General features: G+C 42.2%; 1 protein-coding gene across 1 annotated transcript; it reads left to right on the forward strand.

Moving 5' to 3' along the window:
- The first annotated feature begins 867 nt into the window (after positions 1–867).
- Positions 868–3,134, forward strand: eif1 (eukaryotic translation initiation factor 1). The gene is made up of 4 exons (XM_084488355.1): positions 868–1,051; positions 2,007–2,170; positions 2,432–2,533; positions 2,669–3,134. Exons 1-4 carry the CDS (start codon positions 1,021–1,023, stop codon positions 2,711–2,713), a joined length of 342 nt encoding a protein of 113 aa, XP_084344481.1. The 5' UTR covers positions 868–1,020; the 3' UTR covers positions 2,714–3,134.
- Positions 3,135–15,178: the final 12,044 nt, after the last annotated feature.

Consider the following 15,178-nt stretch of genomic DNA (forward strand, 5'->3'; position numbering starts at 1 on the left):
ACTTTCTTTCTTTCTTTGTTTATTTTTTTTATATATCTCTCTCTTTGTCTCGTCTCTCTCTCTCTCTCTCTCTCTCTCTCTCTCTCTCTCTCTCTCTCTCTCTCTCTCTCTCTCTCTCTCTCTCTCTCTCTCTCTCTCTCTCTCGCTCTCTCTCTCTCTCTCCCTCCCTTTGTCTCTCTGAGTGAATGCTGAGAGAGAGTTCATTATTTGTGACATCCCAGTTTCACCCTTTCTGGTTAATATTAATTTGACCTGCCCTCAATTATACAAAAATGTAACACATATTATAACCATTTGATTTTACACATTGTATTTGTGACATTAAATGTGACAATTTTCGGAATTGGTATCACAAAATATGTGTTAACATGGTGTAGTCTAGAACAGGGTTATATTACAGAGGGGCAATTCTGAAAAATATGGACAATTTAAAATTGTCCAATTTAAAAATACTCTAAGCAATCGGTAGGAGCACACCCTATAGGCCTACTGATCAAAATCATGTCAGATTAAATGGTATCCAATATAAATAAAGGCATATGGGATACTTAAATATGTACGCTATGTAATTTCACAGAGACCCAAGCAGGTGGGACAAGAATTTGAAGATATATACTGTATCTGTGTAAACCCATATATGGTATCATTAAAATCAACTGACGTGTGTTTTGTTGTTGATTATATCATTTACCGTATCATGATTGGGCAAGTTCCTATAAGTATAAACACAACAAGGTTGGGCGATAATGACGTAATGTTTCCCGTTGAGCTGCAATCCCAGCGTCTTGACGTACAAGTACGTCAACCGCGTGAGGACGCCGGTTTCGGGGAGGAGCTTATAGGCTTGTTTTCCACTTTTGCAAGCTCAACAATCTCCATTTTGTGCCAGCCTTCAAGCAGAGTGAATCGACGTCGTCCTTGTGTAAAGACAAGACTCCAGAATACAACAGAGAAAAAACGCTAGTCGACGAACAGCTCGCTAACCAAGTTATTATCCTTAAGGAAGGGAAATCTTATCGTATGTCCGCTATCCAGAACCTCCAAACCTTTGGTAAGCCGTCAACGCCGTCGTTCTGACCAACAGGGTGGGGGATGGGCGTCGCGTCGAATATTTGAAAATCGTGTCATTGTACAGCGAATTGGATCTGCCATCCTTTACATACGTTTTCGGTGCTGTAGGAAACTTGATTCATATTATGATATTAGCTGACATTTTAGTATTGTGGTGTCGGGGCCTCTGTCGAGGGCCGTCCGGTGGCCATTAGGCCTCTAGTTGTATAGGGCCTCCAGACACTTCTGCAGGCTCTGGAAATAGAAAGATCTAATACTGACACCGAGCAAATGGGGGGCTGTTATCAACAGGACACCCGGTATAAATTTGGTCAAAACCTGCTCTAGTTTAATATAGTATTACCGTTGCCGGTATAATGCCAACTATTCCCCCGGCCCCCTCCAGATCTGCGCAGTCTGTCTTTTGAAATATGACTCCACCGTGGAATGTGTTGACAGCGACCAGACATCTCATGAACTACGAGATGATCTGCCTGTACCATCGTAGGATTTCAAGCAACGATTCAATGATAAATTGCTGACCGATGTTAATGGTTTTACCGAAATTGCTGTCATGCCCCAGCAGACACGGTCCCCTCCATCAAACACCGTCGTTAATTGTACCCCGAAAAGCTGGTTCGCCGCATTCAGTCGTTAAGCCTGTCCAGTACAAGGACTACAATGTTCAATGTTCTCCGTGCAGACTAGCTAGGCCTCATGAGTAAGCAGTTGTCACCTTGTGAGGTCATAGTTTGTTCAGCACTGCATATCTTTTTGGCAACGTAACCATGCCCTTTGACTGCGGACAGCCATTTTACATGGGATAGGCCTTTAACGTAAGGTCGATATTTAAACCATCAAATATTTTATTATTAGTTTAAAATTCCAGGAGAAGTTAACCATGTAAGATCACTGTTCCTATTTGTAATCTCTGAAAATCCTCTTTTTCCTTGTAGACCCCTTTGCTGATGCAACTAAGGGTGATGATCGACTCCCAGCGGGGGGAGAGGACTACATCCACATAAGAGTCCAGCAGAGGAACGGCAGGAAGACGCTCACTACTGTCCAGGGCATTTCCACCAACTATGATAAGAAAAAGCTAGTCAAGGCTTTCAAGAAGGTACTAAAGAGAACCTGATGTGCTCCTATAACATAATGTGCTTTTTATGCTTGACACTGTAGTGGGGAGGGATGTGGCTGTAGGATATAATAACGTACTATACTACTACCACCAGGGTGCGATGTTTATCCATTTCAAAATCCCTACCTTACAGTGAGATCATATGTGGGGTTAGCGACTTTGTTGATCCATCTATATTGTGGGGTACCTTCTTCAAGTTCAGCTGGTGACCTGTGCTTTCTTTTCTGCGCCTCCCAACAGAAGTTTGCCTGTAACGGCACAGTGGTTGAGCATTCAGAGCATGGTGAAGTAATCCAGCTGCAGGGAGACCAGCGCAAGAATATTCGCCAGTTCCTGATCGACGTGAGTCATTTAGCCTCTGACATTGTGCCAACTGCCATGATAGTCCCACAACAATTAGTAAACAGAATGTACCGACTTGGGACCAAAGGTTAACTCGTACTGATGTTATGTCTGTTTTTTATCTTTGGTTCACAGGTTGACCTGGCTAAAGAGGAGCAGCTCAAAGTCCACGGCTTCTAAAAGAGCTGTTTAGACGCACTGCCCCTATCCTTCCCCATCCCTAATCCTGACAGCCACGCCCCCTTTGTCCCCCTCCCCTCCCCCCTCTCTTCCTCCCTCCCCCCTAACCCTCCTATGTGCTGCTGTGGTGGCTCCCCTCATTTCTCTAGCAGCTCCACTTAGCTAACAAGCCAATTACCTCTGAAAGCATGGAACTCTGTAAAAATGCCCCGCTCCGACACCTGGGGGCGCCCTCGCAACAAAGTGTCACCACCGCTCCACACGACATCAGGGACGGGTGGTGATGACTTCTTCCTTTTATCTCCTGAGATCCCCCCTCCCCCTTTTTTTAGGTTTTGTGCTACATTAATATGGCACCATTTCATGTAACTGTTTTTTGTTTTGTACTACAAGGTGTTTCAATAAAATGAGTCTCCATGAACGGAAGTGTTGTGTTGATGGAACGGCGTGCGGGCAGAAGGGTTTATGCTTGATGGGCTACCGTACTTGATGGACGTACACTCAAATGACTCATTAACTTATGAAAGGCCAAATGATGGTTAATTTCTCTTAAAACGTAGACTAAGCTATATTTAATTGTTTGCATATATTCAATATCCCCTTCAATGGCAACCTTGAGAATTTTAAGCTGATGGTAAATGTTCCTTAATGCCCTAATTGTACTCAGTGATGTGTCTATTTCCTTTTGAGTGGTGCCGTTTTGCATTGAGACACTAAAATAAGTGCTTTGTTACATCCAATGCACTCATTGGATGTAATGTGTGGGCTGTTTTAATGGTGAGGGAACAAGCCAATTTCATTAAGAATATGGAGATTTAACCTACAGTTTCGGCCGATATCAAGTAGTTGTCAGCCGGTGTACTTTTAATTTGGTCAAGTAAGTTTATGGTAGACTAAAATATGAGTAGCCCAGCCACTATGAAGTAAACACAGGTTTTGGGCTAGTTCAGCTTGATAACTAAAAGTAGTTGGACATGGAGTGCAAAGCCTATAAACACTGTTATTGCAGCACTGTTTCTACATATATAACAATATAATTATTATAACATAATGAAATACTCATGTTTGCCTACAAATTTATAGGAATGATTGATAACCAAACTGAGCAACTCATTTTATAAAACAGATCAGGTATTCTCTCAAGGGTTTCAAGTAATGATTACATCCACAACATTTATCTTAAAGCTAGGGAGGGCAATTTATTTTATAAGCAGGTAAATTTATGTTGAAATTCTCTTAACACCCTGACAATGCAATCAATAAATCAAACCTAAAAAAAAATACATGAGGGGCGTCTTTAAATGGAGGCATGAACATTTTTCTATTGGATGCATTCTAAATCTAGCCTAGTCTAGCTGGTTTCTCTAAATGTCCTAGGCTACACTACCTTTATATTTGAATTCAAGGGTAAAAAGTTGACCATCATGACAAGCCATTCAAAATCGATCCACTTGTGACATCACAAGTGGGGGTGCGTGTGTGATAAGATTAACTCCCCTGTTACTTCCCAGGTGGAATTCCACAACTGATAAGCTGGAGTTAACCCATCCATCATACATCTGAGAGAACACCTACACTTTTGATATCACAGGCAAAACGATTGTGTCTTGTCACGATCCATCAACACAATGCTATAATTAGGATCCCTTTAAACTGAAAGTGAAAACAGCTTTCTGTTCATGATGGTCTGACCGAAGCTGGCTCTGTCGGCTGTTGGATGAAGAGGGCGGCGATGTGAGTCCTAGTGTCCTGAATTGATGTTTGCAGGCCAGCTCCCCTGGGTGATCGGCAGCCCTGATTTAGACTCGGAAAGCTTCTCAAAGTCACCTGAAAAAAAACCCTTCCTAACTTATTTTCCATTGGCCATCCTGCATCTATGTACCTTTGTTTTGACTTAATATAACATCATCCTCTCTTTCTTACATATTAACAGTGTGTTACCTGAAATGCGTTGTCTCTTTCCATTACTACCTTTGATACTGGCATTAGTTTTCTCATTCAAACAAGTCACAACAGATGTAGTAAGAAAGAACTGAGGATTCTAGATATCCTTTGAGCAGTGTGCTATAGGTGAAAAATAGACCACACAAATATGCTGTGTAATATTTGTCTACAGCATCACATGCATGCACTTTTATTTGCTTTATGTGTGCATTTCTGTTTATGCAAATTAAATCTGTCCATAGTCCATTGTCGTTTTGTGTGTGTGTGGGTGTGGGTGTGTGTGTGTGTGTGTGTGTGTGTGTGTGTGTGTGTGTGTGTGTGTGTGTTGCAAAGCAGATGGCTCGTATCTCTGGTGGCGTTTGCCCACTTTTTTCTGTTTGGTGCTCTGCCATGTGTGCAGAACAGTGAAGATAAGAGAAGGACAGAATACAAACGCACACGCAAACCCCCCCACACACATACACTCAATAGCGAGAAGAAGTCCGGTTCCATACATGGACAAGATGAAAGCAAACATGAAAGAGAAACTACAAATGAAAGCAGGGATATATGAGCAGCAGGAAGAGCAGGTAGAGGACAGGCACGGGGGGAAGGGGTGCAGGTCTGCACACAGAGGAGGTGCATGCATGGTCAAGCTGTTTGACCGTGCAGAGCATGCATTATTAGCATCCTGCATGAGTATGCTTTGGAGTAGCACTGGCATTAGCGTGCTCATTATAAGCATCCTGAGTCGCATGCTCAAAAAGACACTGAAACTCCTGAAGCATTCATTAATTAAGTGCTTGATCACCTTTGAGGGAAACGGTATTAAGCAGGACTCCCAGCTATGAGGCCAATTATTTCCATAAAAAACAACTGTTTTTTTAACCAAATGGAAATATTAGTTAAAAAACAATGTTAAGTGAGGCATACACCAAAAAAGTGACAGAACCTAATCCCACACCTACTTTATCCCAAAGATATGCCATATTCTCTATTAACAGTACCCTTGTCTCCTTACTTATTAAAAGGCCAAAACGTTCCAAATACCATAACTACCCACACTCTCTCTCTTAGGCCTACATTGTGAAGATTGTTTTATTTTTATAAATTGTGAAAATGTTTTGCATAGGAACATTTTGTGACAGGCCCGGACATTATTTTCACTTTTGTCCAGGAAGAGCTCGAATTAGCAACTCAGTTTTCCAATGATAGCAATAGGAGTGTCCCTATCAGCAAAAGCTCTGTGGTTGACCATGCATAATCCTTGTGATGAACCTTTATTCTCTACGCTGCGGTTCATTTGGTATTAGAGGAAAACCACTTCCTGTACTTTCAGTACAAATGACTAATCGTTGTTCTACTCGAGTGTCTCCACTAGGGGGAAGTATTACGGTAATATGCGATGGTCATTCATTATGGGAGAGAAGAGCAGAGTTGTCTGCTCTGCGAGTTATCTCTGTGTTTTTGGGGTTTGTGCGGTGGCTGGTGTGTGTGTGTGTGTGTGTGTGTGTGTGTGTGTGTGTGTGTGTGTGTGTGTGTGTGTGTGTGTGTGTGTGTGTGTGTGTCAAACAGACCATGCAGTGTCTGCACTGACATATTGCCAGGCTCTAGGATGAGTCAACCATTAGCATCACAGATAAAGGCATAAGGGAGGAAGACAGTAAGAGAGAGATATTAACCAGTGAGAGAGAGCGACAATGATTCAAATAAAGTGAGCATCATTGACCTGGCACCCAAAGATGGAAGGCGAACAAAGGACAGTTTAGGAGAGAGAGAGAGAGAGAGAGAGAGAGAGAGAGAGAGAGAGAGAGAGAGAGAGAGAGAGAGAGAGAGAGAGAGAGAGAGAGAGAGAGAGAGAGAGAGACTTTCAAAGGAGTCTGAAGAGTGGCACATTAGTGTAGAGCCTAGGAGAGCATTTCAGGGGAAGGAGAGGACATGATGACAAGGAATGGAGTAGGCAGGGAGGAGCGGAGGAGGTGATGAGTGGAGGAGAAGGAGGAGAGAACAGTGACAAGGAGAGGTGTATAGGGGAGAGGAGGAGGCAAGGAGGAGAGGGACAAATAATTGGTCTTTAATGAAAATTAGCTGCTGTTTCTTTCGTTTTTTCATGAATGGACAAAGATCAGGAAAAAGGAGGATGTTGGTTTTTGAACTGAGGCAGCATACCAAAAAACACACCTAATTGATTGATTTAATTCATATAGTGCTGACAAGATCCTATTTGTTTTATATAAAAAAAAACATTCCACTGGTTTTGCATTGGAGTTAACTTATGTGTTTGAGTGTGTGTGTGCATGCACATGACCAAGTGTGTGTGATTTAACTGTGTGATTTGTGGTCGCTTGCATCTGTGCTTCTAACTGTGTCCATATTCCCCATTGTGCACCTGTGCACAGATGTTTGGGTGAGTAGTGTGAACGTGTGTGGGTCTGTGAGCCGGTGTGTACACACGCATCGTCGTGGAAGAGCAAGGAGCACAGAGAAAGTGCTGAGTTGAGCTGTCATCGGACTCTGCAGCGGTTGCTCAGAGTCTGCTCCCAGGGCTGACAGAGAGCAAGCAGGGACCAGGTACTGCTGTCCTGGGGTCACTGTCACTCAGTGTTGGCTTGATTCATGTGTGCCTCTGTCTTAGTGCTTTATATTTATGCCACATCGCATCCGGTATGAGTGTGTTTGTGTGCCTTGGTGTAGGGATGCACACGTATATATATATATATATGTGTGTTTTGGAATGCTTTTTCTTTTGTATGGTGTTGTACCAAATTATCAAAGCTTGAAAAGTTCAATGTGTGCATCCAATTGGTGTAAGCGTGTGTGTTTCTATGGGCCAGGCCAGAGGGGCACACACACACACACACACACACACACACACTTGCACACACACACACACACACACACATACACACATTCACAAACACACAAAGTTTATGTTTGGGCTTTATGTGTTTGAGAAATTATTCAAATACTTTAAATGTCGCTCCTTCGAGGTTGTGCGCGCTCACATACTCATTCATGTCTGTACCACGTAAGAGCCAATCAGAGTGAAATGCCAGAAACTGCACATCTCTTTTAGCAGAACACTAGCAAGAAGGAAATAGCTCAAAGCAACAACCCACCATTTGTTTCAAATGTCAACTTATAAATCTTAAGGGCTACAATCTTTTTTTATCTATCTTTAATCTTTTTTTTTTCTTGCTAGTGTATGTGTATGTGTGTGTGTTTGTGTGTGTCATGGAATGATTCTGCGTATTTATTGCAAGCCTATGTACACATATGGCATTGCCCCATGTTCTCAAGTGTATGTGTGTGTGCATGCAAGCATGCGCGTGTGTGTTTTCTTTGTCTTGTTTGTTCCTTCACTCACAGTTGCAGTCAGTGTACCTTGCAAAGGGTTCTCTGGCGCCATAGCAACATGGATGGCAGGAGAAAGGATGTGTTGTTTTGTGTGTGTGTGTGAGAGAGAGAGAGAGAGAGAGAGAGAGAAGACTGGGCAGACGGAATAAAGGGGAGCTTGAAGGATTGATAGAGAATGCATAATTATACGTAGAAAATTGTAGATGTAGAAGCGAAGTTTAGCAGGCGCAGTGTGAAACAGTGAGACCAAGAGAGGACTAGATCTGGAACACAAAGGTCATCAGAGAGAGAGAGAGAGAGAGAGAGAGATGGGCAGACAGAGAGTATGTCCTGCTACATCACTTGATGTGGTTAGCTCCCTCTTTTCTTTTCGTCTGACAGATTCATTCTTAAGCTGTTTCAAAATGCAATTACCAGAGTTCCATTTTATTTTTTTCTCCTTTTTCACCTCCCTGTCCTTTTTCAGTAATTTTTTCCTGCCTGACCTTCTTTCGTTGAGTGTTTTTTTCTCCATTTCGTTTACTAAGTACAATTCTCCTCTCTGCACTCTCATCCCTGCCTCTGTGCTAGGAATCCACATAAGGTATAAAAACACGGAAGTCACTTTCCAACAGAGAAGCGTTTCACAGACCTCGTAGCACTGAGCACAACAGAGCTAGAAAAGGTTTCTGTGCTGGCTTTTATACAGCTGTCACACTCATTTGAACATTTACAGCCATTAATTACATCGTATATAGTCTTTCCGTTGTGGCAAGGAAACAAAGGAAGAAGTTCACAAAATTAGCATTCAAATATCCTCAGTTTGATTGAGGAAAAAGGAGAGGAAAGAGCCAACTTGAAGGGAAACTGTAACCAAACTGGGTTGTATCCAGACGGCACGATAATGAATCAACGCAATCTGCTTGAAAGACCCAAAATTGCTGGGAATTTTGAGGCAGTTCAGTGAGAAAGACTCATTACAGAGTCTGTGGTGTACTCAGTCACAGTGTCTTTGAAAGTTAGCTAAGTCTAACAATCAACCAAACCTGTCCTAGAACATTGCAACTCACAAATAAAGTTGATTATTCTGCTTTGAAGCTGTCCGGTGGAAATATAACCGGTCGGATGAAGGGTAATGACCGGTGACCGGTCTCTGTGTGAGCGTCATCAGGACGTGTGTAATGCTCATTATCATGCCGGACTTGCCAAATTGAGTTTGGCCCGTTTCACTATGGATTCAGGTTCCAGCTTCTCCGTTCTTTGATGGCCTTCCAGGGGTTCTGCTGTTGCATTATTCCCGGCTGTCAGGGATGTTATTCCTCTTGTCATCGGGTGAGATGGCTGACTTTACTGGTTCTGTTGTGCTGTCTACTTTGTGGTTACATCTCTATTTATAAACGGCTGGCATTCCATTCAATTTGAAGGATTTGAAGTCAACTCGTTTTTTCTTTCGCCGGTTCAATCCTTAGGCCCAGCATCGCAAAAAAAAAAAAAACCTGGTGTGCCCCTGAGCAGGAATGCAAACTCATCATGAGGGCTTTCATCATGCTGGTTGTTACCCCGTTGGAATGTGAATGTGCATCGGTGTGTGAGTTGTTGAAAGAAAGCCACGATACAAACGCATTCATGCTTCAAGGATAATTGCGCAGTTTTTATTAACGATCCAACTTGTGCGAGGGTCAGAGTCACAGCGAGGCCTCGCAATAATAATATATTAAAAACTTGTGTGTCAACAACATTTTATTGTCAATGTGCGCAGTGCATTTATCTCTGTTCCACACTCCCGCTGTCCCTCGTGTCGTCTCGCGCCTCACTCCAAATTGCTCTCAGGTGCGTGTCGTTGAGATAATTATTCAGTGGGAGACCCACTGAGATTGGCCTCGGCTTCATTGCGTCGTTTCAACCTCTTTTCTCGTTCAAACTATTTTCGCCTTGACTTGTTTCCACGTCGTTGTATCCTGATTGATTTATTTTGTTAAATCGTACTCTAAGATTTACTCTTGATTTATTTTGTTAAATCGTACTCTAAGATTGGAGAAACTTGATGTTTGTTCTCCCATCAAACGTTCATTTTGTTGGTGGGGCCTGTCTACCTCAAGTCAAAGAGCCGTGCCTTACCACTGCAAGTGTTTGAGTGTCTTTGAGTCCCACTTTGACCACCCATGTAAACAATTAATGCACTCAGGGTGTACTGTAACGCTTTGTATAAAAGCATCAGCATCAAATAGTAGTTAAACTCTTAATCAGGCTCTGTATGATACCTCATTGTCGGATAAAAATATAGCACATATACAACGCTAGTCACTTTATTAGCCATTGATGGCATCATCTGGTGGAAGGTAACAGCTGGTTTATTAGCTCGCACACACAAAGCTGAGCCAGTGGGTAGTGTGTGACATCACAAATACCAGATTGTGGTAGCCAGTCTAAAGACAGAATAATGAGAGAGAGAGAGAGTCTTTATTTTTTTTGCGTATCTTTAGTTTAGAAATGGGCCAGCGGGTGGTGAACCAGAGCTAGATTGATAGAATGACAGACTGATATCCTTGTCATTTTAGATACTGTGTGTACTTGTAGTGTCTCTCACTCACACACACACACACACACACACAAAAACAGACACTTTCAAGTGTGCATTGTGTGTGTGTGTGTGTGTGTGTGTGTGTGTGTGTGTGTGTGTGTGTGTGTGTGTGTGTGTGTGTGTGTGTGTGTGTGTGTGTGTGTGTGTGTGTGTGTGTTTGTGGGTGGGTGGCACATATGTATTTCATCTTTAATAACCACTTGAAGTTGTGCCTGAACCCATTCTATCTTGAACTAGGGGAGTCGAGAGATGAATTGATGGACTCGGAACCAGCAGAGAGAGAAGGGGGAGTGAGACAGTTAAAAAACAGTAGACAGAAACCGAGAACTTGTGTTTGTAGCTGTAGTATCCCAGTCTCCCATCTACACTGCACAGAAGTGATGGATGTATGGGTACTTCTGAGTAAACAAAGCGTTGTTTCTGGCATTGTTTCTAGCATGGCTCGTCAATACATTTTCCCGTCACCCAAGCCACCCGAGTCCCAACAAATGCCAGCATCGCATCTTCTACTCTATAGAGACTCCATCCTTGGCCCGAGATCCAGACAGACTCGAAGGTTGAAAACCAGTAGAAAACCAGTACAGCACCCTATGTTACCACTATGTGTGTTGATTCATCGTCATACATCTTGATGCCCTTCATGTCAAAATGTCTTGTAATGGTAACAGTAGTCAAATAGGGGCCCTTCAAGTGGGATAGTAGGACTGAATTGAATACACTACAGTTTAAAAGTTTGGGGACACCCAGACAACAGTTTTCAGCTGTGCGAACATAATTGCACAGGGTTTTCTAATCATCAATTAGCCTTTTAACATGATTAGCTAAAGAATAGAGTAATGGTTGCAGTAAAGGGGCCTCTGTACACCTATGTAGATATTTCATTAAAAAATCAGCCGTTTCCAGCTAGAATAGTCATTAACACATTAACAATGTCTAGAGTCTAGACTGTATTTCTGATAAATTTAATGTTATCTTCATTGAAAAAAACAGTACTTTTCTTTCCAAAATAAGGACATTTCTATGACCCCAAACTAGTAGTGTAGTAGTGTATTAGTAGTAACGGTAATGTAATGTAAGATATAATGATGTAAAAAACATTTACAACAATAATGACAATAATAATGTAATAAATACATAATCATTGAGAATTGGAATAACCTACTGCAAAAAAAGACAGCTTGACACATTCTGTCGTGAATAGCCGGATCTTGGACTAAATACAATGTTTCACTGAACCTCCCCGCGGGCTAATTTATCGGCGTGCTCATTGGCTGCGTCGTTTTCAAATCAACGGACAGAACAGCCGCCAATTATCTCATTTCACTCAATTCAAATAGTGCACAAATCCAACGCTGGCACAGGGCTCGCAACAAGAAGACAAGGAGGGCCAGCTTTATTCCATTTGCATTTAACCCTGAAGCTAGGCTTTCACACAGCTTCCCGGGATAGTGAGTGGCGCTTTGGTGTCGTTATCCCTGGAGATGTGCGTGACCTTCGGTCGTCCACGAACATTTTCACTCCGTTTCCACTGGCGAGGTTAAACCGTATTTCTTCCTGCCACAGAATTCGACCTTCGGTTTTTCGCATTGGAACAAAAAACAAGCATCATCCCGCAGTCCGCTTCTACTCACCTGAAGGACATGTGCATCACACTGGCCGGAGCAGCCCTGGGTCGCTTTCAAACAAGCTTCTGTTTTGGTATCAGGACCTTAGATGTTCAAGTCGGACCAAAAAAACAGGGGGCGGAAATAAGCCAACACTAAGAGGTTCCGCCCCATAGGGGGCCTTTCCTTTCCAGCTCACCTTTCAGTGTGAGGGTTGTGTTCGGATGAGTTGACGGCGATGTGTCTGCGTGGTGGGCATCCCCACCCATCATCACCACCATCCGCGCTACCTTCACCGCACTTGACCCGAGCGAAATCTCCCCCCCGACCCCCCCCCCCTCCTCCTTTACTTTGGGATGGAATGTATGAGTGTGTCAGTCACAGGATCTCTAGAGAGCTGAGTTGTGTAGTCCGGCCTGTCTAATGGTATTCCCTATTCCCCCCGTCTCTCTTGTTATGCTCTTGGCTTTGCTCCTGTTGTTTTTGTTTTTGTGTCGTCAGTGTCTCTCCTGAAATGGTTTGGATTTCTTTAGTTTTATTCCTCAGATTATGCCTCACATGTTTCTCCCTCAGAGCTCTCTCAGTCTCTTTCAATCTCTCTCTCTCTCTCTCTCTCTCTCTCTCTCTCTGTCTCTGTCTCTGTTATTCTTATTGGTGTGATGAGCAGCCAGTTTGAAGTTTTTGAGTGTAGCGCGAATGGTGAATGGCACAAACAGAGAAAGTCAGCTTGAGTGCAGTCACTTCACAATGGATTTCTATTTGAAAGTGCCATTTTATCAGTCAGATTTTATTGAAATGCTATGTCTTTGTGTGTGTGTGTGTGTGTGTGTGTGTGTGTGTGTGTGTGTGTGTGTGTGTGTGTGTGTGTGTTTGTTTGTATATGTGTGTGTGTGTGTGTGTGTGTGTGTGTGTGTGTGTGTGTGTGTGTGTGTGTGTGTGTGTGTGCAAGATAATTCTGCCTGTTTGTGTGTACAATAAATGTCAGATATTATTATTTCTCAGTATTGTACTCTCTTTCTCCCTCTCTCCTTCCCCATGTCTCTGCTCTTTACCCTTCTCTCTGTCTTTTTCTAAGCCCTTCCTTTGCCCCCTCTCTTTCAGTCTCCATACCTCTATTCTCTCTCTCTCTCTCTCTCTCTCTCTCTCTCTCGTTCTCTCTCTCCCTCTCTCTCTTCAGCCTCCCTCTCTACGTAATCTCTACTCTCTATCTCTCTAGATGCTCAATCAGTTGAACAGCCTGGATTCGCTGTGCATCTAGGACGGATCCGGAATCCTTGAACCCTTCATGAAACCACATGCAGTGCTGGTTCCATATAATACGTCACTTCTCTAATACGTTAGAGAAGTGCTACGTGTATACCCTTCAAAATAATACTATACTCTATAGGCTGCAATTACATTCATGGTTGAAGAGCTTGCTGGACAGGATATGGGCAGGATAGATGTTACAGTTTTTCTCAATCGTTTAAACATGTTTTCTGAAACTATAGCTCAATTTCTCAAAACTCTCAACACAAAACTGAAAAGAGTTGACCATTAATACAATGCTGTGAATATATCATATAAATATTGCATTGACACAATCGTATCAGAATAGGATACTATGCATATTTATAAACTCACAATCCCAGCTTCCCAGAGTCATACTGTACACCTATAGTTGATACTGCAACATTGTTCTGAGAATACACCAATGTTACCTATTTTGGCAAAACTCACAGTACAGTAATTGCACTGATAAGTAAAATGAAAAACAAGAAGAAAAAGAAAAAAAACGAAGTAAGAAAATGTTAAGACAGTCTTTCAGGGGATGTAATGATGAAATCAGTGCACAAATACAAAAAGGTGACAAAGCAAGTATTTATTTGCTACTGTAACACAGTAAAATGTTCAGCTGAAATGACTGCAAAAGCTTTTCGTAGGCAATTAAAATAAGAATATAACATGCAGTGAAACAGATCTACAGATCTATCTTCTATGTGAATCAGTCTGCGTCCCGCCTCCGATCCTGATCAGGCCAAAGGAGCTCATCTACAACACAGTAGAGCTCACCTGAGGCCTCTTTTATGCTCGGACAAATGATTGAAGTGTTTTGCCAGTTGAGTTTGAACAAGTGAGAAGTGAGTGAGACTAATTGGTTATTAGGTGTGGCGTTTTGAAGGCCAGTATTTTCCAGGTGAACCAAGTGTGCTAAATGATGAGATATGTGAGCTTTGCAAAAATGTGATTTAGAATTCTATATGAGTGAAAACAATGGAATTGTGCTTAGAGTTTAGCAGTCTGGAGTCTTGCTGACTCTTAGCATCTCAGGGAGTGATACATGAGCTTTGAGTTTTCAGAAACACATATTTACTGGATGCATGCAGCTCACCCTTTGAGTACAATTTATATCCTAGCACAATTCATAATATATCATTTTATCATAGTCAAATGTATCCTTTTATCATAGTACAATCTATTGGATAAAAGGACACATTGTACTATGATAACCTTTTATCATAGTACAATGTATCCTCTTAGTGTGACACAATACACTGGTACACTGTATTCTTTTATACTCTAGAAATACTGATAATTTGGACCATTTATCATTTCATGATACACTTTATCACTAATACATACAATACAATTCCTCATTCCAGCCACGCAGAGTCTGTCCACTAAACACAGTTCAGCTTACCCATACAAAACCGCCACGACTGTAAACAAATATCGGGTAACACCCCAAGCCAGAGACTTGCTTGTTTTTCCCAGAGATTTGCTTGCTGCCCAGCAAATCGATACATCTGTAGGAGCCCGAGACCAGACAGAGCAGTACATTACACCGCTTTTCATTTCATTTGCCCACACTTCTTTTACACTGCTGAGAGTGGTGCTTTGTTCAAAAAAAGAAAATAAGAAATGAAAGAAACGATTAGACAAAATGGATAGTATACAATTTGCGTTGCGTAACACCAAAATCCATTTCTAAAATGGATCAACAATCTATCTCTCACTTGTGGCACTGGGATTAAGTCAGCG

This window comes from Micromesistius poutassou, assembly GCF_964030765.1.
Source record: "Micromesistius poutassou genome assembly, chromosome: 1".
Classification (NCBI taxonomy): domain Eukaryota; kingdom Metazoa; phylum Chordata; class Actinopteri; order Gadiformes; family Gadidae; genus Micromesistius; species Micromesistius poutassou.